The sequence below is a fragment of the Leptidea sinapis genome, chromosome 42, assembly GCF_905404315.1.
Source record: "Leptidea sinapis chromosome 42, ilLepSina1.1, whole genome shotgun sequence".
NCBI classification, from domain to species: domain Eukaryota; kingdom Metazoa; phylum Arthropoda; class Insecta; order Lepidoptera; family Pieridae; genus Leptidea; species Leptidea sinapis.
Genome location: NC_066306.1, coordinates 7,802,121 through 7,829,836, shown reverse-complemented (window position 1 = coordinate 7,829,836; position 27,716 = coordinate 7,802,121). Strand labels below are relative to the sequence as shown.

Below are 27,716 nucleotides of genomic sequence, written 5' to 3'. Positions count from 1 at the left end.
TATGAAAATAAGGGACGGGACGAGCAGGATTTTCAGCTGTTGGTAATTGATACGCCCTACCCATTACAGTGCAGTGCCGCTCAGGATTCTTGAAAAACCCAAAAATTATGAGCAGCACAACTATTGCGCTCGTCTCCTTGACACATAAAATGTTAAGTCTCATTTGCCCAGTAATTTCACTAGCTACGGCGCCCTTCCAACCGAAACACAGTAATGTTTACACATAAGTGGTAAGCCAAATAAAATGCCACACAGATATCTGGGCCCAAGTGACTTAATATTACAGTCTCATCTTGGAGAGAATACGACAGATTTGTTAGTTTTTTATGTTTGAGGTTCAATTCAGCTGAGAGTTACGTGTGACTTCGCACTTGTCTCATATAGAATTTAGAAACCCCATAATAATATAATTTGGCTTAAACACATGGTTGGATTTGGTACGACCATCGGTTGATTAATATATTAATTTAATTTCTCTTAATGAGTCTTAAGGACCTATTTTATACATAGCGCCCATAGCCCTCGTCTGCAGCACAAAGATTGTATTGATATTGGTAAAGATATTCAAGCTTATATGATTTATATGTCTAGCCTAGCTGACCCGGCAAACGTTGTTTTGCCATATAAATTGTTTTTAGAGTTCGACCGTTTCTTGGACATGACAACATTACATTATTTTTCTAAAATAAAAGAATTTTTCTAAAATAAACGTAGCCTAAGTTACTCCTTATTACATCAGATACCTTCTAATAAAAGTCCCGTCAATAGGTCCAGCCATTTCAAACATTAGCCGGGACAAACAGACAGACAGACAAAAATTGTAAAAATTGGTTATTTTATGTACAGAGTGTATGTACAGGTAGTATATATATTCGTATACATGTAGGAAAGAACGGTTATTTCAATATTACAAACAGACACTCCAATTTTATTTATATGTATGTCTAGATAGACTGTGACAGCTGTGAACATGTCGAAAAAATTGCAGCAAACTGTTTGCCTCTATTTTCAGTATTGCACGCACACTAAAACAAAGTGTATGGTATATCGCCAGTGTTACACTTCGCTGTCATGCACACTTAAGTAATAATCCTGTTGCCTAACTATAAAAGGCTCTATACTTAAGTAATAAACCTGTTGCCTAACTATTTAAACGAATACAAAATCTAAGTATTAAAGTATATTTTGGCAAGAAATAAAAAAAATGCTTTTCATATTTTTTAATAATTTAAAATGCTCCACTTAAATATAATATCTGGATATATTCGTATAAACTACTAAATAATATTATAACGCCTGGGCATATTAATATTCCCAAGTACAAGGTTGCAACATTGCTAATTAGCGGCCAGTAAAAATGCAGTGAATTCTGCCTCATATTCGTGATTGGGATCATACTTTTTCTGGAACTCAACAGCCAGATCAGGTTTTTTCGCGAATAATGTATTAACAATCTTCCTCATCTTAGGTTTTTGATCAACACTACATTTACCACAAGCTTCCTTTACAACCTCTGGGAGGATATCTGAAAGAAAATATTAATTATTATTTAAACCGACTATACACAGACAAATGGATTAACAAATACTACTCCAAGACAGACTAAGCAGTACTGGAGAAACCGTGCCTGGACGTCCAAAATTAGCCTAATAGTGGATGCCCAGGTTACCCCTCGTGGTTCAAAACTGTGCTGACTCAAATCTAACATAGCAAAGGCTCAAACCACCCTCCACGTTCGTAATGGATTTCTGTAATATGCTTTTTCTGATATAACTCACATATTTTCGTATTAAATACTAAGATACATTTTGTACTGGATTAGTAGAAAGGTTTTAGGTATTTTAGCTTAGTACTTATTATTAACCTTTTTTTTTATGGAATAGGAGGACAAACGAGCGTACGGGTCACCTGGTGTTAAGTGATCACCGCCGCCCACATTTTTTAGCAACACCAGAGGAATCACAAGAGCGTTGCCGGCCTTTAAGGAAGGTGTACGCGCTTTTTTTGAAGGTATCCATGTCGTATCGTCCCGGAAACACCGCACAAGGAAGCTCATTCCACAGCTTTGTAGTACGAGGAAGAAAGCTCCTTGAAAACCGCACTGTGGAGGACCGCCACACATCCAGATGGTGGGGATGAAATCCTAACTTGTGGCGTGTCGTGCGAAGGTGGAATTCAGGGGCAGGAATCAGGTTAAACAGCTCTTCGGAACACTCCCCGTGATAAATGCGGTAGAAAATCACAATGAAGCGACGTCTCTACGCAACGCCAAGAGATCCAGCCGTTCACAGAGCACTGAGTCCCCGACAATTCGAGTTTAACCTCTTTAAGCTATCTAGACATAAATCTAGTAGTCTCACAAAGTAATTTTTACGTTAAATAATTTTTGTCTTAAATACTATATTGAAGTCTGATTTTTTGCAAAACGATAATTATTTTATGCTTCTAGTTACAAATTTGGGTAAAAAATATGATTTTAATTAGACATTACATCGAACAGTTCGACGGTACCAATTAGAATCCCTTAAGTTTGCTAATATCCTATCGCCATCCATGAAATACTTATAAAATATGTTCCGGTGGCCATATTTTGTGGTCTTCTTCATCAATTTCAGTTAATAAAGAATTAGTTTAGTTGTTATCGTTGTCATTAGAACAAAACACTTAAAATATTATACTTTTAAAATTAGAGTAGACCACTCTATTATATTGTATTCTTATATTACTACTGTTACTAATCCTTCTATAATCGATACCGGTATCAAGAATTACAAAACATTTGGTTTCGTTGCAGTCAGATTAAAAACCTATCACACATCTATCGCTTAACTTTGATAATATATTGGATATTATACTACCTGATGCCCATGACTTCGTCCGCGTAGGTAAAGGGTTTTTAAAAAATTAGTAAGTTTGGAATTGAAGATTTTCTCATGTCCTATTACAGTTCCGGTTCCCGTTTGCGCTGCTTTTCCCAACATATTATATGAATCTTATTTCGAGGATGATTGCCATGGCATACTAAACCTAATATTGGTATAGTTAGAGCTCACCGACGTGAATGTCAGTTTTTCACAAATCCCGCAAAACCATGGATTTTTCTTGGGTAAAATGTATCCGTTCAATAAATAAAAAATATAATAACCAGTTCAGTAGCTCCGGCGTAAAGGCGTAACAAACAAACTTAAATTCACATTTATAATATTACTAGGGATTCTACAAACATTTCTAAGAGATATTTTCTAATGGCTTGTTCGTTTTTTTGTTTGCACTGCAACTATTTAATATCAATCCTCTAACTTAAGAACACTTACTTTAAGAGGGTGCACATAATTGGTCTATTCACATATAACTTGGTTATATAACTTGGTGGTTAATTTACAAGTTAACTCACTTTTGAAATCTTCAGCATGTTGTTCCGTACACGGGCCTTTGTCCAAAAAGCAATTTAGGTAAGACATAAATACTGCGTCGTCCGCCAGTATCTTGTCAACATCCAGCTCGTCATATTTTGCGTCGTAGCAGAGTGCTCCCGTGAAAACAAAAGACGCTAGCACCAGGTATAACATTTTCTGTAAACAATAAGTTGTTTATAAGCTAGTTCATATATTTGGACTCCCATGTGTAGCTACATACTGCAAATGTGTAATGGCCTTATAAACCATGATTTGGAGACGGGGTTCATGCACAACAATTGTCTTCATTTTTCTATTAAATCATTAACTATTGTCGGGTGTTTTAATTTTTTTTTTAATTGGCAGAATCAAAAATATATAACAATTGTATTAATTGCAACTTAACATAGATTAACTTCATATTTAATAATCTCTAACACAACGTCTACGATACTTTATACCAATATATCACATAATTTTACGTACCGATTTTAGTTTATAGCTCTTATGACTATAGTTGATTAATATAAATGCCAAAGCCTCAATGATGACTGATTTTCAATTCAGATAGTCTCTGTATATATACAGGATGTCAGGAAAAACGGAAGCCTGTAATTGTAACATTACAATAACGATATAATAACAAACCTATTGTTGTCCATACATCATAATATTATTATAAATATTCCCAAAATTTTAAAATGACAGCAATTGACAATAATTGATATAATGTTCTTAGAACTCGTGCTTACAGTACGGATATGTCTCTAAAGTGAATATCTAGACATACAGACATTTAAAATTATTTTAATAAAGTATTACTTGTTTCGATTTCAATGGCACCTTCAGTGAAATTACTAGGATACTGAGATCTCACATCTTATATTTCAAGGGAATGGTTATGGTTAGGCTTAGGTTTTATTTAATGAAAAGGAAGGATAGCGTATGGATCACCTGGTGTTAAGTGATCACCCCCGCCCACATTATCTTGCAACACTATAGGTATCACAAGAGTGTTGCCGGCCTTTATGGAAGGTGTACGCGCATTTTTTGAAGGTACCCATGTTGTGTTGCCCCGGAAACACCGCACAACGTGAGTACATACTTCAGAGAGACATAGGTATAGTTATATGCCTGAGGCCATGATGCACACAATTGTTGTTCCAATCGTGGAAAACAAAACGGCTGATCTAAGCTCTGCCTCTAATTATCGGCCTATCTCATTGGGTACGCTACTAGGTAAAATTCTAGAACGTCTTCTTTATTCTGAGCTGCTTAAAAACATCAAAATTGATGACGCGCAGTTTGGTTTCCGTCCCAGACTCTCGACAGATGCCGCTATATTTAGTTTAAAGGGAACTGTTAGTTACTACACGTCCAGAAATACTACTGTCTATGCGTGCTTCTTAGACCTAAGCCGCGCATTTGACTTGGTCAACTACAATATCCTTTGGGCCAAGCTATTAGCGTCACAAGTACCCACACAAGTGGTCGAGCTGCTAAGATTCTGGTACGGAAACCAAACGAACTGTGTAAAATGGGGTGACGCGACTTCTAGCAATTATAAGGGTGGGGTGTCCACTCCAGATCTGTTTAATCTTTACGTCAATGGGCTGATTGAGGAGCTGAGGAGCACCTAGATCAGCGGTCATATAGGGAACGTTTGCGTGAATAACTTAAGCTATGCGGATGACATGGTGCTCCTCAGCCCCTCGATCAAGGGGTTGGGGAAGCTCCTTTCGGTCTGTGAGCATTATGGAAATGCGCACAGACTGAAATACATTGTTTCTAAAACTGAAATGATAGTGTTTAAGGCAAGACAGCCTCCGGAGAGAGTACCCAGTGTGTTTTTGTACGGCACCGCGGTTGGTTCAGGTACCTAGGACATTTGTTGACGGAACGGTTGTATGACGATGATGGCATTGAGCAAAATGCAGCAAGGATGTAAAAACCACATTATTCAAGGCATACTGTTTAGGTGTGTACACCTGCCAGCTGTGGATAACGTTTTCGCAGAAACCTATGAGCAGAATAAGAGTCCAGTACAATGACGCGTTCCGGGATCTTATGCGGCTCCCGGTGCTGCAGCGCATCGGACATGTTCGCAGACGCTGGGGTCCCCGACTTTTTCGCCATAAACCGGTCTCGCGTTGCCTCTTACTGGCGAAGACTGCGACGTTCCGACGACATCAGGAATCCAGCGTTTAAGCGCTGGATCTCTGTTCACATGGACAAGGACAATAAATTACTGCACAAATATGTGCAATATGTATTTAGTTTTAGTTACTCTAATTTTACTTTTAACTTGACACCCCTTTGAAGTGTCAAAATTTTTTTGTTACTATGGGTTTTATTATGCCTGAAATAAATGCCTTTTATTTTTATTTATTTATATATATGCCAATCGTGAAAAAATTATATGCAAAGTTTCAATCGAAACTCATGTTTAGAAGAAGAGAATATGTGATATTATTAAAACTTTGACATGAAATAAATATTGGTTCATCCGGACGTATTTCACGGCGTATAGACAATTTGTGGAATGAGCTTCTTTGCGCTGTCTTTTTAGATTGATATGTACATGATTAACCAAAGAAAATTCATAAGTACTCAGAAAATACCTCACATTGGCCGCGGTGTCTTCAATTCCTTCACAAGAGTGATTCCTTTGAATTTTGATGAGAGCAAGGGCTGCAGTGATCCTCTAATTCAATTATTGCGCATGTTTGTACTCGTATAAAAAAAAATAATATTAAGTTTCAAGTACTTTTTGACACTTCCACTTTTTACCATGATAAACATATTGTTATGTGAAACAGAACTTAAAATAATCAAATAAAGTCATACCTATACTTATAATAAATCTGTAGTGATCAAATTTCTGTACAAAGAAAAAAAATGATTAAAAGCGAGTCAGGGGGATGTAATAAGAGAAATAGAACAAGTCCCGATTTTTTTGGAATTTCTTATTTCTCTGTCTGTTTATCTAACTTGTGGCGTGTCGTGCGAAGGTGGAATTCGGCGGCAGGAATCAGGTTAAACAGCTCTTCGGAACACTCCCCGTGATAAATGCGGTAGAAGACACACAATGAAGCGACGTCTCTACGCAACGCCATGTGATCCAGCCGTTCGCAGAGCACTGGTTCCCCGACAATTCGAGCTGCTCTGCGTTGCACGCGGTCTAATGGATCGAGCTGATACTGGGGTGCGCCAGACCAGAGATGACAGCAATACTCCATGTGTGGCCGGACCTGCGCTTTGTAGAGCGCTAGTATGTGGGCCGGCTTGAAGTATTGCCGTGCTCTATTAATGACGCCCAGTTTCTATGAAGCCAATTTGGCTTTGCCTTCCAGATGACCACGAAATTGGCAAACGCTCGAGATTTCGAGACCCAGTATTCCTATACTTGGCGAGGCTTTGAGGGAAGTGTTGTCGAAGAGCGGTGATAATAGGTTCCCTAAAATTAAAGAGTTCGGGTGGGACAGTTAAAAACCTATACTTACTTATATAGCGTAGTACACAACTACTTATGTACATAATTTAATAAAATATGTCATGTTGGTACCTTATATTGCCGGTCAACACTTTAAATACTTTTCATCCCAGAAAATTAAAGAGTTCCCGTGGGATGGATAAAAAACTAAAGTAACTTATATTCCTTAGTGCACAATAACGTATGCACATAATTTAATGAAATATAGTATTTTGATACCTAATATTGCCGATCAACATCTTGGATACATTTCATCCTGGAAAATTAACGATTTCCCGTGGGAAAGTTAAAAATGTATAGTTGCATATATAGCTTAGCACACAACCATTTAAGCATCTAATTTAGTAAAATTTGTCAAGTTGTAACGTAAAACACTACAAAAACTTAGCCCAGCATAGCGTAATTAGTATTAAATCAATTGTATGTGATGGAGGTTTTATCCACCTGAGGCAAAGAGTGAGACCGACATGTCATTTTGGTCAGACATAATAAATAGGTACATCGATACATACTAAACTTAATCATACAACCAACATTCCGAAGAAGTATCTACTAATATTATAAATACGAAAGTTTTTAAGAATGTATGGACGTCTGAATGTATGTTTGTAATGCATTTTATTGAAACTTTACAATAATATAGCTTACTTACATATAAGAATAACACTTACATAACAGATATTTAATGTAGATAAATGTTATTAATTTAAATGTTTGGTGAAATCATCATAAAAATTCTGACTGCAACTTAACATACACTACACATCATTACATTACATTTCTAACACTTTTATCTGGAGAACAGCTGGACTGATTTGCCTCCGTTCCGAATAGCAGAATAATATAAAATAATTGAAAAATTTACCAAAAAAAGGTAATACTCTCTTTTATTAAAAAATCATTATCACAATTTTCTGAATGGTAATCTTTTTTATGGAAAAGGAGGACTAAAGAGCGTTCCGGCCGCTGGTGATCTGCAAGTGATCACCGTCACCCACATTCTCTTGCAACATCAGAGGAATCACAAGAGCATTGCCGAATTTTATCTCTGGATCTACTGAACCGATTTTGAAAATTCTGTTAGCAATAGAAAGCCAAATTTTTGTGAGTGTCATATATATGCTATTTATTAACCCAAAAATACTTTTTCACTGTAGTTGTATTTAGAAAATATCGTCGAACACTTAAAATAAATTATATGGTAAAACAACGTTTGCCGGGTCAGCTCGTTATTAATATAGTCTATACTAGTGAGTGTTCACAAAAACACGAGGAGTGTTTCGAAAAGCTGTTTCACCTGATTTCTGCTGCCGAATTCCACTTTCGCCCGACACGCCATAAGTTAGGATATCATCCCCACCATCTGGATGTGTGGCGGTCCTCCACAGTGCGGTTTTCAAGGAGATTTCTTCCACGTACTACAAAGCTGTAGAATGAGCTTCCTCGTGCGGTATTTCCGGGACGATAGGACATGGGTACTTTCAAAAAAAGGTACATACACCTTCCTTAAGGGCCGGAAATGCTCCTGTGATGCCCCTGGTATTGCAAGAGAATGTGGGTGGCGGTGATCACTTAACACCAGGTAATACTTAACAGGTAACTTACAGGTAAACACTTAACCCATACGCTCGTTTGTCCCCCTTTTCCACTAAACAAATTTTTCAAAGAGACAAAGTTTGTGAAGTTGTAAGGGGTAATCACTGTATCTACTGAGTCAATTTTGTAAATTCTGTTAATTGTCAAAAGCCATATTATTTGTGAATGTCATAGTCATTCATCATCATCATCAGCCGAAAGACGTCCACTGCTGGACACAGGCCTCCCCAAAAGATCGCCATGACGATCGGCACTGCCCTCATCCAAATAATGCCGTAGGTTATTATATATAAACTGATTTTGACGAACGCTGCTGTAACCATGAGATATATATTATGTTTGTTTTGTATATATACATGTGACAGCATTGAAAACCAACTAATATGGTTACATTGGTAAATACGGGTGAAGTCCCGGGTAATAGCTTGTGTAGCATAAATTACTTTTATAAATAATAATTGTGTGCCAAATTTGGGAGCATTTGTTAGATCGCGCCAGCTTTCAATGTCAGATCTTTAATAATAGGCGTTTAAGTTTGAAATTGCCGTTTCGGCGTAATAACTACGTTGGATTATAATAAAAACTACTTAGTATGAGATCACAGAGTAAAAATTTTTCACATGGGAAAGATATTCAACATGTAAAAAATATACAACATTGGATTGTTTAGTTTTAAATTTCATTTTAATTATGACTTATTAATCAAGATTACAGATTTACAAATACTTTTAATAATAAAGATAATGGTCACTATCAAATATTATGAAAAACATAAACTTAAATATGTTCCATAAAAGAAAAGTATTTGATGCGTTTATACTACCATGCTTAGAATAAAATATTCTTAGACTACTATGCATAATTCATGGTTGCCAGACCTGGGCACTTTTTAACAAACAAGAAAAACAATTAAGAGTTGGTCAAAACAGTATAGAAAGAAGTGTTTTAGGTATTTGATTAAAGGAAAGAAAAAAACAAGAAGAAATAAAAAGCAAAACCCAGTTCAGAAATGCCATTAATTTAGCAAGAGACAAAAATGGCAATGTATAGGACACATACTTAGAGATGGGACAAATGGACAAAGAAAGTTGCAGAGTGGATACCAATTAACGAAAAAAGAAGAAGAGGAAGACAGTTTAAAAGATGGGTGGATGTTGAAAGTTACTACGTCTAAGCTGGCCCCTTGTGGCTACGTATGGCGAGATAGAAACGAGTGGAAGATGCTAGAGGAGGCCTATATCCAAGGATGAGCTGTATAGTATGCAAACTGGTTGCAATACAGCAATAAAGGCTGTTATTATTATAAGTCAACTGGGTGAATCCTAAACGTGGAAGATCACCTTCTCTGTTGGAACCTCTGTTCATCTCACCTTCGGACGGCTATCTAGATTTGGTTGACACTCTGGGATCGTCAGACCATTGCCAGATTCGGAGCACGGCACCGTCCATGTGCCTAACACGGCCCCGTCTTTTAAGTTGCCGCTGCGTGTAGCACGACAGGTCACCAGAGTAGAATGAGATGGGGCATTTTTTGCATCCTTCAGAGGAGGCAGATCTATTTTTCTGGATCCAGATGCGCTGTTGACGCTGTTGCTAAAGCGGTACTGCAAGGTATGGAACTGTTTATTCCATGCCTATCGGTAGCAGGTCACAACCTTGCTTTGACCGTTCCTGCGACATGGCCTCTCGCAAAAAGCAGAAGTTCAATCAGGCTTTTTGGTGATATCTAAGGATAACAATACCAGCTACCTACAATAAACGGTACAATCATGTCTCCAAACCCCTCGAAGCATAAGGGCAAAATTGGAAATTACACGCCTTCCCTCGGGAACTGGGAACGTTCAAAATCTATGAAAAATTATGTTAAAATTTTTATAACAAAGTTTCTATAGAAGCATTTAAATGTTAGGTAAAGCATAGACTTGTTATTGCACACCCTTAAAGTTTTATTTATATAAAAAGTATTATAATGAATATTGTTTTGTATTGACACGGGAGTGGGTCAGGGATTGGAAATAATACTCCGCTTATAGGAACGAGTCTTTATTTGCGTTCACTTTTTCTGAACTTGCACTTCGCCGGTCTGCCGCTGTTCCTCTTGTGGGCGGCGGTACCTTCAACGCGTCACACCGCACCGAACACTAAGTCTCTTCTATCTTCTTTCTCTTGGAACACTTCCACTTTTCACTACTTCTTCTTCTTCTTCTTTACACTTTCGAGTCAGAACTAGAACTGCCGTAGGCCACTAAGTACTAAGTATGGCTTATATACCCCCGGATCCGTTCTATTTTCAAAATGATTCTCCCATTCCATCTTTAAATTTAAATTGTACTAGAAAATTCTTTTAACTATTTTTATCCTGCTTACACATTTTCCATCCCTTTTTTTTCTGTTCGATTTGGTCCTGAACTAACTAGAAATTTCCTTTAACTTCACAAAACCCAAAAAAATCCATACACTGGTAGGTGTATCGAACCCGGGTCTACAGCGTCTAAAGTAAACACTTTTCCGCTGAGCTGTTGAAATTAACAATGTCTTGAAGTTTGACAACTCTCGTCATATACTTCGAAGGGTTGCTACGCAACACTGCCCCCTCCCAAGACATGATCGTCCCGATCATCGTTGCTTCCGTAGTACTTAGCCACCCGATCGACATGTACGATTTTCGGGGGACTTCGAGGGGTACGCTGTATCCTGAGAGTCACATCATTTATCCTTGTGATTACTTTGTATGGTCCCTCCCAACTTCGTTGGAGCTTCGGAGACTTCCCCTTTCGCCTTACAGGATTGTGTAACCAAATCAGGGTTCCCTCTTCAAAGCCAGGAATATTAGCTCTTCGATCGTAGCGGATCTTCATCCGTTCACTTGCCTTAAGCCCAGTTGTTCTAATTTCCTCGTAGATGTCAACCATCTTTTTCCGTAACTCATCCACATATTCTGTTATACTTTTCGGAGTATCCGGTGGACAGCCTGAGAGTAAATCAGCTGGCAATTTCAATTCCCTTCCAAAATTGGCGTACGCTGGAGTCGCCGTTGTCGTCTCGTGTATTGCGCTTCTATACGACATAAGAAACAGTGGAATGTACTCATCCCAGTTATCCTGATGACTGTCCACTACTTTTGCCAGATGTCGCTCGAATGTTTGGTTAAACCTCTCCACCATCCCGTCCGACTGTAGATGATATGGCGTAGTTCTGGTCTTATGGATTCCCAAGATCTTGCAAACTTCTTGAAATACTTGTGATTCGAAGTTCCGCCCTTGGTCACTGTGCAACTCCAAAGGCACACCGAATCTGCAGAAAACTTCATTCACCAGCTTCGTCGCAACGGTAATTGCTTCTTGATTCGGTAGAGCAAATGCTTCCGGCCACTTCGTGAAAAAATCCATCACCACCATTATGTAACGGTTTCCAGATTTGGTGACTGGGAACGGTCCGGCAATATCCAGAACTACTCTTTCCCACGGAGCCCCAACATTGTACAACTTCATAGCTCCTCTGCTTCTGGTCTGAGGTCCTTTGACAGTAGCACAACTCTTTCATTTTCGGCACCAGTCTTCCACATCATCACGGCAATGCAACCAGTAAAATCGTTCTTTAATTTTTGTGAGAGTTCTTCTTATTCCCAAATGTCCACCTGAAGAACCATCATGATAAGCTCTCAGGATCTCGTTCACCTTCTCCCTGGGAACGACCAGTTGCAGATGGCAATCCTTTCCTTGCGGGGTTTCCCATTTACGGCAGAGCAACCCGTCATGCATCACCAAACTGTTCCATTGTGCCCAGAGACTCTTGGTAGCCGTACTGTGTCTAGCCACTTCAGACCATTTTGGTTTAAGTGATCCACTTGCTAGCCAATGTAAAAGTGGTTGAAGATCCTTATCATTTTCCTGAGCTCTCCTCATTGCATCGTTGCTCCAGTTCTCATCGATCGAATCTGTTCTGATCAGCCGGATCATAAAATTATCTTTCTCCTCCTGACGAATGCAATGTTTGCATTCCATCGGACAAGGTCTTCTAGATAACGCATCTGCATTTCCATGACTTTTTCCTCCTCGATGCTCGATTTCAAAGTCATACTCTTGAAGTTGCTCAATCCATCTGGCCACTTGTCCTTCCGGATTCTTGAATTCTAGTAACCACTTCAAGGCGGCATGATCAGTCCTTACGAGGAATTTGCGACCCAACAAGTACTTTTTGAAATGTTCTAATGTCTTCACCACGGCCAGTAACTCCCTACGAGTTACACAGTAGTTTCTCTCCGGCTTTGATAAAGATTTGCTAAAGTATGCAATTACAACTTCTTGATCTCCTCTCTTCTGAGATAGTACTCCACCAATTCCAGTGTTGCTAGCATCAGCATCCACTATGAATCTTCCCTCTGTGTCAGGATAGGTGATTCACATAGTCTTTTCTTCAACTCTAAGAAAGCTTGTTCGCATTCTTCATCCCAGGAAAAGGCTCTTTTCTCCTCCGTCAGTCGATGTAAGGGCTTAGCAACATCGGAAAACCCTTTCACAAAGCGTCGATAATAAGAGCATAGTCCTAGAAATGCTCTCACATGTGTCTTTTCTGTCGGCGTCGGCCAGTCTTTGACAGCACTTATCTTGGCAGGATCAGTCGCAACGCCTTGCTCCGAGATAACGTGCCCCAAGTAATTCACCTGACGTTGAAAGAAGGAACATTTCTTTGGACTCAACTTCAAGTTGGCACCCTGCAGTTTTGTGAAGACTTTTTCGAGCTTCTTAAGATGATCTTCAAAACTTCGTCCCATAATGATTATGTCATCCAAGTAGACAAGGCAGGTTTCTCCCAACATACCTGCCAGCACATGCTCCATCAACCTTTCGAAAGTAGCTGGGGCGTTGCATAATCCGAAGGGCATTGTTTTGAACTGCCATAACCCTTTTCCGGTTGAAAAAGCCGTCTTCTCCTTGTCTTTAGGGTCCAGATCGACTTGCCAGTAGCCACTTTTCAAATCAAGAGTAGAGAACCACGTCATGCCACAAAGTGAATCTAATGTGTCATCGATTCTTGGCAATGGATAACTGTCTTTCTTAGTTACATCGTTCAAACGCCGATAGTCCACACAAAATCTAGTTGATCCATCCTTCTTCTTCACCAGAACCACTGGAGAACACCATGGACTCGATGACGGTTCTATCACACCATTTTCTTTCATATCCCGAATCATGTCTTCCACTTCTTGTTCACTTGCAAACGGAATACGTCTTGGTCTTTGCCTTATCGGAACAGTGTCTCCTGTGTCGATCTTGTTTTCACCAAACCAGTTCTTCCGATGTCCCCGTCGTTTTTCGAGAACATCCCGGCGTAGCGTAGCAGGAAATTTCTCGCTTTTATTAACTGTAGCTTGGTAAGATTGTCCTTACAGCCATCCAGAAGTTTCTGTATGTTCACATCCTGGCTTGCAGCTACGGTCTTCCTCCCTTCTTCACACTTTCTTAACCAAGCTATCTCCTCACAACCTCCTATCACTGTTCCTTTCCTAATGATTTGCTTGTCCTCATGAGGATTAAACACGGGAACCATCGCAATTTGGGAGTTTCCCACAACAGTCCTGGCTGGGATCCATTTCGTGTCCGATGTCTCTCTTTCTATTAAAGCGCATTTACAAGGTCTTCCTCTGTCATCTCTTGGCAGGACTACCGGGACTAGGGTCTGCGATCTCGGATTTAAAGTAGTGTCTCGTAAGCACAACACTTTCCCAAAAGTTCCGCCTTTTATTGGAATTTCTTCACCTCCATGCTTCAATACACCATGTTTCATATCAATCGTACACTGATGATTTCGAAGAAAATCCAACCCAATGATGCAGTCATCTGTGATATCTGCGATTACCACTTTTTGCCAGTACAACGTATTACCGATTTTCACGGCCACGATCTTCTCTCCCTGGACTGGTATGCGCTGGCCGGTAGCTGTTGTGAGTGTTAAGTTTGCATTTTCTCGTATATGTCGTCTTCCGATGCTCTCTAGTCTTCTTTGGCTAACAACTGTACTTGAGGCTCCCGTATCCAAAGTGAAACGGCAAGATTTTCCATTTATCATTCCCTCTATAACTAAAGTGTTTCCGTCACATGTCTGCTTAATGAAGATCCTTGGGGCTTTGCTTCTACCAGCCAGCGCCCACCCCACTGCCCTGGCCTTTTCTAGTTTTCCTGCTGCTCCAGCGGTGATGTTGAGACCGCCGCATCCTTCCTACCTTGCGTTATGCTCTCACGCCTGGGGCAAGTGCTCCTAATGTGTCCTCGCTCCCCACACCCATAGCATACTGGGCTATATGCTTGCCTTCGGCTGGAATCTGTTGGTACAATTTTGCGGAATCTCAACCCCCGAGAATCGTGGCGAACTGCTTCCACTTCCAACGCATGTGCCACCGCTTCCTTCAAGCTAGTATGATGACTCAGTCGTACGGCTGCTCTTACTTCGGCGTCCCGTATTCCATCGATGAACACTTGGAGCAACATTTCTTCTATTGCAGTTGGCGACGACTGATATGCTTTACGCACTAGCTTCTCAGCTTCGAGGGACCACTGCTGCAGAGTTTCGTTGGCCCTTTGACTGCGGTCCTTAAGCTGCGCCCGTGCCTCCAACGCGTTAAGAAGGTCCGTATAGGTTACTTCCTCCTTCCCAGCGCCGAGTGCTTCCAATACGGAAAGTGCTTCATCATGGAGCGCTAGTGTGAGGGCAGAGTGTGCTTCTAGGTCACTCCAACCACTTGCTCTTCTGACCATCTCTAATTGTAGCTTGCTTTCAAACTTCTGGTCGATGTGATTCCGCAGGTGACTCCTGGGTTGGCTGAAGGATCCCCACACACGGCCTTCCTTTTGAGCTGATGAATAGTTGCTTCCATCTCCCCCATCTTCCTTTTCACAGTGTCAATCCGGGCGATCTCCTTTTCTACAGTGCCAATCCTGGCGATCTCCTTTTCTACAGCGTCAATCCGGGCGGAGTTTTTCTGCACCACTGATAAAATTTCCTTGGAGAGGCCTTCATGCAGACCTCGCAGCTGCTCCTCCTGTCGACGTGCTTGCTCTTCCTGCAAGGCTCGCAGCTGCTCCTCCCGTCGACGCACTTGCTCCTCCTGTCGGAGCGCTTGTTCCTCTTTCAAGCTCCGCAGCTGCTCCTCCTGTCGGCGTGCTTGTTCCTCTTGCAAGCTCCGCAGCTGCTCCTCCTGTCGGCGCGCTCTTGCATCATGGCGGCCATCTGCTGCATGAGCGCGCTGATGTCTACGGCAGGAGCCTGCGGTGCTGACACGGTCGCACTGAGTCCAGAGCCGGATGCTTGTTGTGACTCGTCCTCTGCCGCTGCAGCTGCTCCCGCTTGCGTGGTCACTCCCTTCTCGTTCCTGGGCACTAATGGCATCTTTCCAATCCCAATTCTGACACCAATTGACACGGGAGTGGGTCAGGGATTGGAAATAATACTCCGCTTATAGGAACGAGTCTTTATTTGCGTTCACTTTTTCTGAACTTGCACTTCGCCGGTCTGCCGCTGTTCCTCTTGTGGGCGGCGGTACCTTCAACGCGTCACACCGCACCGAACACTAAGTCTCTTCTATCTTCTTCCTCTTGGAACACTTCCACTTTTCACTACTTCTTCTTCTTCTTCTTTACACTTTCGAGTCAGAACTAGAACTGCCGTAGGCCACGCTAAGTTCGGCTTATATACCCCCGGATCCGTTCTATTTTCAAAATGATTCTCCCATTCCATCTTTAAATTTAAATTGTACTAGAAAATTCTTTTAACTCTTTTTATCCTGCTTACACATTTTCCATCCCTTTTTTTTCTGTTCGATTTGGTCCTGAACTAACTAGAAATTTCCTTTAACTTCACAAAACCCAAAAAAATCCATACACTGGTAGGTGTATCGAACCCGGGTCTACAGCGTCTAAAGTAAACACTTTTCCGCTGAGCTGTTGAAATTAACAATGTCTTGAAGTTTGACAACTCTCGTCATATACTTCGAAGGGTTGCTACGCAACAGTATACACCAACTGCTTGTATACATCCCAGAGTGTTTAATGTGAGTATGGTATAAAATATGACATTATTTTAATCTAGCTTAAATAAAAAGATATTTGAAAATTATTTAATAAACACTTGTATCTAAAATATAACATGTTATTAGCTTTGACATTGCGTGACTCAAAAACGTAATTAGGTTGATATGAGAAACACTATCCTAGCTACTTAAATCTCTTTCATTTCTAATGTTTTATTCATACCAGTGTGTACACGAGTGTATATAACACATAATATCATTGAAGAAAACCAATAAAATCACCAAAATTGGACTTGCGATTTGCAAGTCCAATTTCTTGCATATATTCACAACCATTTGGATTTCTGATAAAGGCAATAACTATCCGACAAACTGATTCAAATAATTCAAGTACAAAACATGTTTTTATTCAAAATTAGATTTTATATCACTTATTTTCAAATTAGTGATAGATTTTGACGTTCAATGGGTAATTGCAAATCCCTTTTTGAAATTTGAAAATCTTCCCTTTTTGTAAAACATTTGAATTTGTACTTTGTTATATAGATATATCAAATTTATCAATATCGCTGAAACCGTTCTTAAGCTGTTATAGAAAGCATATGGTCTGAGACAGAAAAAAAAATAAAAAAAAACGCAGAATTATCGTAAAACGTTGATTTATTTACAGACAGAGGCTAAATTTATTGCTAGATTTGTATTCACATACAGATTTAATAGCATAATAGATATTATTGAATCTGCTTAGGTCATTTCTAATATAGATTTCTACGAAGTTGAGTTAATATTAAATTGAAGTTATAGGTTTTACGGAACTTTTTCCAAGGTGAAATTACGTAAACATAATACAATACAACTGAAGCAATTATTACAATCATTGGTTCACAACAATTTAGTACTTCAACCACTCTTAAATGAATGTACATATAAAGTATAATCACATTCACATTTTTAACAAAGTCACAGATAAATCCATTAAAAACTCGGTAATAAAATTTAAAAAAAAGTGAGTGTTTTGGTCCACTCTGCTATTAAAAAAAACTTTGATATTTCATTACCTGTGCTGCCTTATCAATAATGATGATTCATACCCGCTCTCAGTTTGCTCGTTAAAAATATTAAAACTTTCCTCCAACTTCCTCACTGGGCGCAGCATACAGGTCGTTGTCGACGGTTATTGCTCGAACCCGAAGCCCGTGAACGCTGGAGTACCCCAAGGCTGTGTGCTATCTCCTGCACTGTTTCTTCTGCATGTCAATGATATGTTGGTCACCTCTAGCATACCTTGCTATGCAGAAGACAGTAGACGGGGATACCATTTACATGGGCCATAAAGGTCTCTCTGGAAAAATCGTCGAATAGAGCCGGCCCGGCTTGAAGTATTGCTGTGCTGTATTAAATACGCCCAGTTTCTTCGAAGCCAATTTACCTTTGCCCACCAGATGGCCACGAAATAGGCAAGCGCTATTCTAGCGCTCTACAAAGCGCAGGTACGGCCACATATGGTGTATTGCTGTCATCTCTGATCTGGCGCACCCCAGTATCAGCTCCGCACGGAACGCAGAACAGCTCGAGTGTCGGGGACCCAGTGCTCTGTGAATGGCTGGATCACTTGGCGTTTGTGTGTCCGAAGACCTGTTTCACCTGATTCCTGCCGCACCTTCACACGTCACGCCACAAATTAGGATATCTTCCCCACCATCAAAATGTGTGGCGGTCCTCCACAGAGCGGTTTTCAAGGAACTTTCTACTATAATGTAACTATAATATAACTACTATAATGTAACACCAATGTACCCACTCAATCTATGCAAATAAATGACTTGATTAGATTTGAGACTCGTCCGGTGGTGGAATTCAGCCGCTGGAGCCAACCCGATCATCTTATTAATTATTATGATCTAATAACCAAACCTGACTGCTCTGCCTGTAAAAACATATCGATCGCCGGCAAGTGTCCTCTGTCTCCATCGCACCGTCTCTACCCGCTATTTATCGCGAAAATTTTCTAGTTGTTTCCGTGTCTTCTTCTTTAGTTGCTGTAGCTCCTAGCTAGAGCAATGTACATCTACTTAGTGCATCTCCATCGCGGTCGGTCCTGAGCATCTCTCTTGTTTCCACTCCAGGTCTTTCCGATGTCTTTTGCTTCGTCAATAACAGTCTGCCGCCAGGTTTGCTTTGGACGACTGCGTTTGCGTTTTCGTTGGTTCCAGTCTAGGGTTTGCGTTTGGTATGTTGGGTTTGGTTAAATCAATTCGGAGTGTGTAGCCTATCGTGTTCCATTCACAACAGTCTCCTCGTTTCATAACTATTTATTATACAAAAACTAGTTTTTTTATAGTAGGTCTGTCTTACAAATATTATTTTGGATTCAAATCGAATATAATCTTAAAGATCCAGAAACCTGATCCAATCCAATTTTTCATTTATTTCCTGAAAAAGTGATAAAGAAACTCGAACACCTTTGTATCTCTAAGTTTCCTTGTATTAACACTAATTGCAAAAGATTTCTGCAATTATCGTTTTGTAACGTATTTTCCTAGATATATAAACAGGTAAAAACACAATCTGATTCCAATAACTTCATTGAGGTAGGCATTAGCTGATATTTTTATTTTACTTTCTTAATTTTTGATTATATTGCAGAATATTTTTTTTTTTATGAAAAAGGAGGACAAACGTGGTGTTAAGTGATCACCGCCGCCCACATTTTCATGCAACATCAGTGCAATCACAGGAGCGTTGCCGGAGCGTTGCTTTAAGGAAGGTGTGCGCGCTTTTTTTGAAGGTACCCATATTGTAAAAATTGTTGCGGAAACACCGCACAAGGAAGCTCATTCCACAGCTTTGTAGTACGTGGAAGAAAGCTCCTTGAAAACCGCACTGTGGAGGACCACCGTCCAGATAGTGGGGATGATATCCTAACTTGTGGCGTGTCGTGCGAAGGTGGAATTCGGCGGCAGGAATCAGGTGAAACAGCTCTTTGGAACACTCCTTGATAAATGCGGTAGAGAATACACAATGAAGCGATGTCTCTACGCAACGCCAAGTGATCCAGCCGACAATTCGGGCTGCTCTACGTTGCACGCGGTCAAATGGATCGAGCTGATACCGGGGTGCGCCAGACCAGAGATGACAGCAACACTCTATGTGTGGCCGGACCTGCGCTTTGTAGAGCTCTAGAATGTGGGCCGGCTTGAAGTATTGCCGTGCTCTATTAATGACGCCCAGCTTATCATTGATATGCAGAAAAAACAGTGTGGGAGATAGCACACAGCCTTGGGGCAGTCCAGCGTTCATGGGCTTCGCGTTCGAGCAATAACCGTCAACAACGACCTGTATGCTGCGCCCAGTGAGGAAACTGGAGGTCCACTTGCATAAGCTCTCGGGAAGCCCAAATGATGGAAGTTTTGAGAGGGAAGGGAGGGAAGTTGAAAAATATTTACAAGCTATGATCGAAGAATCAAATCGATAATATCAAGAAAGCGTCAATATGATTGGTTTTAATTGTTATTTAAATTATTTCTTTTCTAAGCATCCCAAGTTACTTTTTAAAACCCCGAGTGAAATTCCCAGAAAATCAGACGAGCTAAAGTTTAGCCGGTACAAAGAGAACAGACACAGATAAACAGACATAATAGAATAATTGATAAAGTGAGGGTAACCCTCGTTCCACGGTTGCGACACGCCTAATTCAATCAATTTTCATTATTTTCAGGGTCCTGGTTGAAATGACTATGAAGAAGTATACACTGTTAATCCTCTTCCTTATGCTGGTATGTCATTGTTTCGCTGAGAACCTCGACACCATCGAACATTTAGATCTGAACGAACTACTGAGAGACGAGCCACAGCGTAAGGCAGTGTTTGCTTGTTTAATGGAACAGGCGCCTTGTGGGAAAATGAAACACTTTAAAGGTAAATGAACACACAGACAAACTGAAAAGAGAATAATTCATAGCACAAGTTCTAACAAGTTCGAGCTCCTGTCTCCCAACTGTAGTTTAACATTTTAAGAATAAGTATTGCTGTACTATTGTAACTATACTACATATTGGGAGAAATATATATATTTGATTTGATTTGACTTTAAAGGTAAATGGATAAATTATAAACTCTTACATAAATGGACTTCAAATTATCGTTGTAAGCCGTGGCCATTTTGTGATGCACATCCCTTACGAGCTCTTAGACTGAGATCTATAGAGCGTACATATACTTTGCTCAGACTAATTTGCTAAACTAAAACTAAGTAAACCTTAGCAATGTGTAAGCTTAGAATAATATTTGATTTCGTTTTTATTGTCACTTAACAGCTAAAATTATACTGGGCTAAAGCTAATACAGCCCAATGCAAAAGTCAAGTTCGCGTTTTTACATACTCAACTAAGTTTTACGTAATTAGAGTCTGAGCAAAGTCTCAGTACGCTCTTTAGATCTCAGCCAGCCTAGCGACTTTGATCTATGTACTACAGCCCTGACTGATATGTATAAATGTTTGCTTCCAAGTCAAGTTATATATAATATATTTATGTATCTATATAATAGTATATATAGCATTGTCTAATTATCTAGCACACAAAGCACGACTATGCCTAGTTAAGGGATAGTTAATATGTCAAAGTACGTCAGTAATTATTGAAAATTTTGCAAATTCAATATCTTAACATCATCAGCTTACAAAATGCAATATTTTATGGCATATTCAAGCTCGTAGCCAAATCTTAGATAGCTTTATTGCTTGTGGCGGCAGGGATGGCTTTTCCCCAAAATATGGTCGATTGAGGCGATGGTTGGTCCATGCGTCATGCTCGTTAACGTGAGTTATTCATGGTGACTGGATGATTTTAATATCTAGAACTCTGCTTTTGACTTCTGATATAGATTTAAATTTTTAATTATTGTAATCAAATGTGATGCAATGGCATCGATTCTAATTTAAATAAACTGTAAAATATTGAAGCTGAAAATGTTGATTGAAAAGACAAACGATTAGTTTCTCTCCATTTCTTTTGTTTAAATCAACTTTTACGAAGTGATGGTAAATGGTCTAATGTAAAACTTCCCACATTCACAAATATGATTTTTACACCATAATTAAAGCAATTTTGATTCGATTTGAAATTCCAACTTCTAGTGAAATGAGCCTCCATTAACACTTTAAACAGGAGACGTTAAGTATAGAGACATTATCAACATTATTAACTACTATAATTCCAGTTGTATAATATGGTAAGAAAGGTAACAGCTAATGAATTATGTGTTACCCTGTTAGTTATCTGTACACATAGATATATTTTTTAAATTTTTGTACCTATGTCAAATCAAATCAAATCAAAATCACTTCACGGAAATGACACTTCAAATTTCCAAAAATATTTTTTCTTATTGAATCTACCGCTACTTCGTAAAGGGTTGAGCTAATGAGAAGAAGTAGCAAGAAACTCATTGCCACTGTCATGATTTACATTTTCTTCGATTTACAAATCATTCCAATTACAATATAATATAATATGTAAAGTGATGCAACAAACATATTCAAACGTCAAATTGTCAATGCCTTACAAGAGTTAGCCTAAAAAGTACATGTAAATTAATACAAAAGTTATTGAGTTCAGTAGCTGCATCATCCACACACACCGTAAATATACAAAGGTATTCTGTGAGCATTTTATAAGTGATTATAAATAATATATACATATATATAAGTTATTATGTAACTATTAAGAATCTAAAGCCGAGCCTACGGCAACAGGATCATCGTGCCACCATGTATGTACTTTATGTATTCGCGATCAATTTTTGGGTTTCCGAATAATTATAAATACGGTTTCGATGCAGTGCCGAAATAAAATATCACCTAGCATTTATAGATATTTGATCGCTTGAAGGTTGAAAAATATATATTTTCAGAGTCCATATCCAAGATGATAAAGAACAGGTGTGAAGATTGCCTTCCGAAAACAAAGGAGAAATATAATCAATTCGCATCACTGCTGTTCCTGAAATATCCTGACAAGTTGACAGCTTTGATCTACAAATATAGATATTGATTGTAACTTTGTTTGATTTCCCCATCATTTGATATTTATAGATATCTTAATACTAGCTGCAGCGCCTGAAATTCACCACCAGACATTATGTATAAATGAAAAACACTCGCAAAATAAATAAGACATAAAGGTATGCCGTATGTCTAACTAGATAGTGTTCATAGCTCCAAAGCTCCAAATGCTATATTTTCACCATAAGTTGTCTTAAAACACCATGTTTGCGTGTTTTATCTTTAATCTTCGTCTTAATATCTGGCATTCCACAACTGGGCTCTGCGAGGCAAAAAGTGTGAAGTGTACTGATTCAAAGTACAGAGATCTTCAAGTGTAGAGTATACTAAAAGGTTGGCAACACATCTCTCGATCTACCGTGTTGCCTCTTGCCTTTATACCTCCTATATATATATCGAGATAATACTATATATTATCTCGAAGCATTTGACCGCATGCAACTCAGAAGTATTCGAACGTGCGCTGTATGTGACTACATTGCATTCATTACGAGAAGCTGTTCCGTTTTGAAGAGTTGTTCTGAGGGTGGTACAGATCACTTCCATCAGGTGACACACTCATCGATCCTCATCAAAAAAAAATCTCAAAAAGCCAACGAGCCTCCACTTACATCTGTGAATATAATAATTATGAATTGTATTTTGTTTTTTAGTCAGGTTTTAAAACTTAGTAGTCACAGAACTTATGAATAAGTATTAAAAATATTTTTTCTCATTTCATTATTGATTCTCGTTAAGTAGTATTTAATAATCATAGTAGAGTAAATAAACAATAACGTTTGATAAAAAACTCGTTACAAACATCTTATAGGCAATTTTGCCCTGCTTTTATGTAAGGAGTAAAAGTAACTGACATCGTGATGTTTCCATGCAAACACTAACAGAATCAAAGGCGTTCTGGTCGTCCACGAACGCCAAGTATAGTGGCCGATTATACTCCTTCGTCTTCTGTATAACCTGCCGCAGCATATGGGTGAGGTCTATAGTGACTTTCAGAATGCGGCTTGTTCGGGAGAAAATCGTCAAACCTGTGCATGCACATCGTTTCATGAAACGATTCGTGATAGCCCTACAAAACAGTTTATTTATATGGCGCAAAAGTGATATCGATCTTAAGTTCAAAAGGGGTTTATATAAAGGGGCCGCACCACTATTCTTCTGTGCTAAGCTTGCGGCGTAGTATTCACATCCAATCTCCTTCCGATTCATCTAAACATTGAGTATATCATGTAGATCAATTTTGAAAATATAACATCATACTAAGTAAACATTGATGTTCCTAACGTACAAAATGTTCGCGGTATCTACAAAGAAACGGAAAAGGTCCAGCGTAACTCACGCAGTAAATTTCCGAGTAAATAAACTTTCTGTTTCCGACATCTTTGCCAACAATATTTTGCAGGCGTTACATATTCGCTTCACTCAAATTTCAATGAATTTGTAATAATTTTACATTGAAAGTATAAAAATATTATGCCTGAATAGATAATTAAGGTGATACTATGTAACATCGCAATGTAAATATTAATTACCAGAGTGAGATATTTTTAGCAGTGGGGGTTGAAAGAAGTACAGGTTGCACCGTTGTTTGGCACCTTTTCTGTCGTAAAGCAATTCTGTGCAAGCATTATTGTGTTTCAGTTTGAAGGACATCGTAGCTGTTGAAATTACTGGACTAATGAGACTTAGCATTTTCTGTCTCAAAGTAACAAGTGTAATTATTACGATGTCGCTCAGTTTTTGTGATTTTCAATCCTGACCGGCAATGTAATGGGCAGGGCGTCTTATCTCGTCAGTTTTCCTCAAATAATTAGTTTGTGCATTAGGCCTTCATGCCAAACTTTATCAAAATCTTGTACGATATCTTAAAATACTGTGGTACAAACTTTCTACTAGAGCCTTTTCCATAATGCTGCTTATTCTGTAGACTTGATCTATGGTTGAGTTGAGAGTTCCCTAAAACTGATAATCGGGAACAAGTTTTCTATCTTCTAAACCTTTAAGGTTTCAAACGCTTGAAGAATAGTTTTTCAAAAAGTTTCGACATTATAGGTTATAAGGAAATTGGTCTCTAAGATGTTGCCTGTTGTGGTTACTTTCCAGGCTTCAGGAGCATAATTTAATCTAAACGATGCATTAATAAGCGTGGTACGTTTTACTATAGCTTTACGTGGAAGGTTTCGAAGAATTTCACCAGTAATCATATCAGGCAGAAAAGCCAGGAGCTTTTTTTTGTTATAGATGCCTAATCTCATTGTAGACCTGTTTTGTTGTAACAAGTTTTATTTCAAACCCATCATCATCATTATGACCATTTTTTTCTTCCATAACGTTTGTTTGAAATATTTGGTGCAGGTGTTCTGCGAATCGCGTTGATATTTGATAATTATTAGTTATTGCCCATTACTTTCCTTGATAGGAGGAAAGTGTACAATTGGCTAATTAAGATTTTTAGTAGATTTCCACCGAGAATAATTTGTTGAACGATCGTTCGTTAGCTGAGTTAAGTAAGTATTCATAGTTTCGTTGTGAAATGTTTGAATAGGCTCAGGCTATTAAATAATAAATTTTATTGTAAGATCTTTTTATTAGTAAAAAATTAAGTCCGCTGAGTTTTTTGCACCCGTTTAAACTCAGGTCTGAAGCATTCTTTTTCGAATGGGTGGTAGTTTTTGACTTTGGATAACTGATTTCATTTCGTATTTTTAATAAATATATTTGAATTTTAAAAAAAATTGCCCTTTTTTAATATATATTTGTTAATATAATGCATAATGGACGCGTTAAACGAATCCTCTACCGAATAATCGGTTCCCACAACAATTCGGCTGAACCACCGGGCTAATGGTAACGTGGAACTCTGCTCTAATCAATCCACACATGTTTCGCTTATACACGAGGCTTCTTCAGGAGTTTCTGACTGAAGAAATAAAATAAAATATTATTTGCAAGAAACATTGTTCTTAAGATGATAACATAATTATTGATAATCCAATGTTTCGTCAATTGACATGCAAAATATGTTAAAAACTGCATATTCCAAGCTATCAGTCAAAAAAGTATTTTACTAAAGTACAATACATATTCTTTATCTTATACTAGCTAACCCAGCAAACGTTGTATTGCTATATAAAGCATTTAAAAAAAGTTTTTGGGGTATAAAAAATAGAGGCAACCGATTCTCAGACCTACCAAACATATCATACTACAATTATTGTATTCGATTGCTATCTTGCAACCCCACAGTAGATTTGTGGTTGGAACAGAATAATATAAAAATCGCGATACAAAAATAGTCGTAGAAATTAAATTAAAAAAATTAAAGCATAAATGATGATAATGAAAGGCGACAAATTGAACTTGCATTGCATAAAAAAAAGTATATTTAGGGGTGCATCACGTGAGGAAGCTTCTTCGCATATTTCATTGACTGCGACGACAGGTCAGGTTAACAACTGTAGTAAATTTACCAACTTTAGTTAGCTAAAAATAAGTATATTTTTTACCTCCTGAGAAAGTTAGAACGATCTAAACATTCTAATAAGTTATTCATTTTAAACTATTATATTAATTTGATTTCTGAACGACGGGGCACACATCAAAGGAAAAACAATATTGTTGTTTTTATTTAATTCTGAACATTTTCATATTTATTCACCTTTTAAACTTCCCTGGACTTCCACAAATCGGTCCAGCTGTTCTCGAAATTTAGCGAGCCTAACGAACAGCAATTCATTTTTATATAAATATATAGATTAAGACTCTCGACTTCCCTTGCGTTCTGATAAAACAGACATTTCATGTTACTTCAAACTATGCCAAAACATACTTTCGTACGACATTCATCAGGTAACTATTATAAGTTGTTCTATCAATTTCTTATTTTAGAAAGAACTCAACAAACGTCTTGCAACGTCATTACTTGCCACAAGTAAACCCACTTAAGGCTGGGGACCGAGCCAATGACCTTGAGGAATGGAGCGGAGCTAGGTTACCTCTATCGTACAAGATCGCTATGGTTTTAATTAAGAAATAGAAGCATTTTTAATTTATAACAAAACATTATACAATTTTCTTTACAAAACTATATTGTTATGTTAAATTGTATTGGTGTACAATTTATAATTATTTTTTTTTACAATTTTTATCAAGATTTATTAGCATGGCTCCAACTGTAGAAGTTAGGAATAGTTTGGTGATATTTTTTGCACTGTCTATAAAAAATACAAATGTATAGAATCAATCAATTTTTTTTTCATATTCTAATATTTATTAGATTAAAGATATATAATTATTTTTTGTATTAATATTAGTTTTAACTTAAACCGTCAAGAAATGGTTTCAATTACACGCTATTTTGGCTATTTCTTGGTATAGCGGCCTTAAACGCTATAATTTATCATCATCAGCCAGAAGACGTCCACTGTTGGTTGAAAGGTCTCTCACACTGTAATTATTCTCTTCTAATATAATATAAAATTAGAAGTTAATGTAACTTTCGGTCTTGTTTATTATCATATTAGTGTAAACGTTATATGTATTATAGTGTATGTAGGCCTTTCCACAGGATGCCGGTTAGATTATGGGTACCGCAACGGCGCCTATTTCTGCCGTGAAGCAGTAATGTGTAAGCATTACTGTGTTTCGGTCTGAAGGGTGCCGTAGTTAGTGAAATTACTGGGCAAATTAGACTTACATCTTATGTAAGTTTTTTTTTTACTCTCAATAAGTGATGTCTCATCCTATTTTGAATAAAAATATTTGAATTTGTCTCAAGGTAACGAGCGCAGTTGTAGTGCCGCTAAGAATTTTTGGGGTTTTTCAAGAATCCTGAGCGGCACTGCATTGTAATGGGCAGGGCGTATCTATGGCGTATTTTAATTTAAAAAAATTATACTAAGTAATTATACTTACAATAAACAATATTTAATACGATGACACAGAACCCTCTCGATTTCTTTTTCACTAACAGAAATATATAATTAAATACAGAATCCTAATAATATGTAAGTATTTCCAATAGAAATTGAAACTTAAATAATTTCTATGTTGAACCCTACTGTTGAGACTTTCCAGTTCAAAAATATTACCATACAATCACTAACCGCAATATTACTCTGCGGCGCGTTATAAAAACAATGA

The 27,716-nt window shown here is 38.3% G+C and overlaps 1 protein-coding gene across 1 annotated transcript; it reads right to left on the bottom strand.

Annotated features, from left to right (window-relative positions):
* Window positions 1-1,205: 1,205 nt before the first annotated feature.
* On the bottom strand, window positions 1,206-27,520 carry LOC126976892 (ejaculatory bulb-specific protein 3-like). Its single transcript, XM_050825530.1, has 4 exons — window positions 27,489-27,520; window positions 3,882-4,004; window positions 3,395-3,572; window positions 1,206-1,525 (listed from the first exon to the last, which is right to left on the bottom strand). Exons 3-4 carry the CDS (start codon window positions 3,567-3,569, stop codon window positions 1,338-1,340), a joined length of 363 nt encoding a protein of 120 aa, XP_050681487.1. The 5' UTR covers window positions 3,570-3,572; window positions 3,882-4,004; window positions 27,489-27,520; the 3' UTR covers window positions 1,206-1,337.
* Window positions 27,521-27,716: the final 196 nt, after the last annotated feature.

Bases quoted from the DNA above. Each gene is read 5' to 3' on its own strand.
- LOC126976892 (XM_050825530.1), bottom strand. From the start codon at position 3,569: ATGTTATACCTGGTGCTAGCGTCTTTTGTTTTCACGGGAGCACTCTGC. The intron at 1,526-3,394 runs GTGAGTTAACTT...ATTTTCTTTCAG, and splicing joins ACATGCTGAAGATTTCAAAA to ATATCCTCCCAGAGGTTGTA.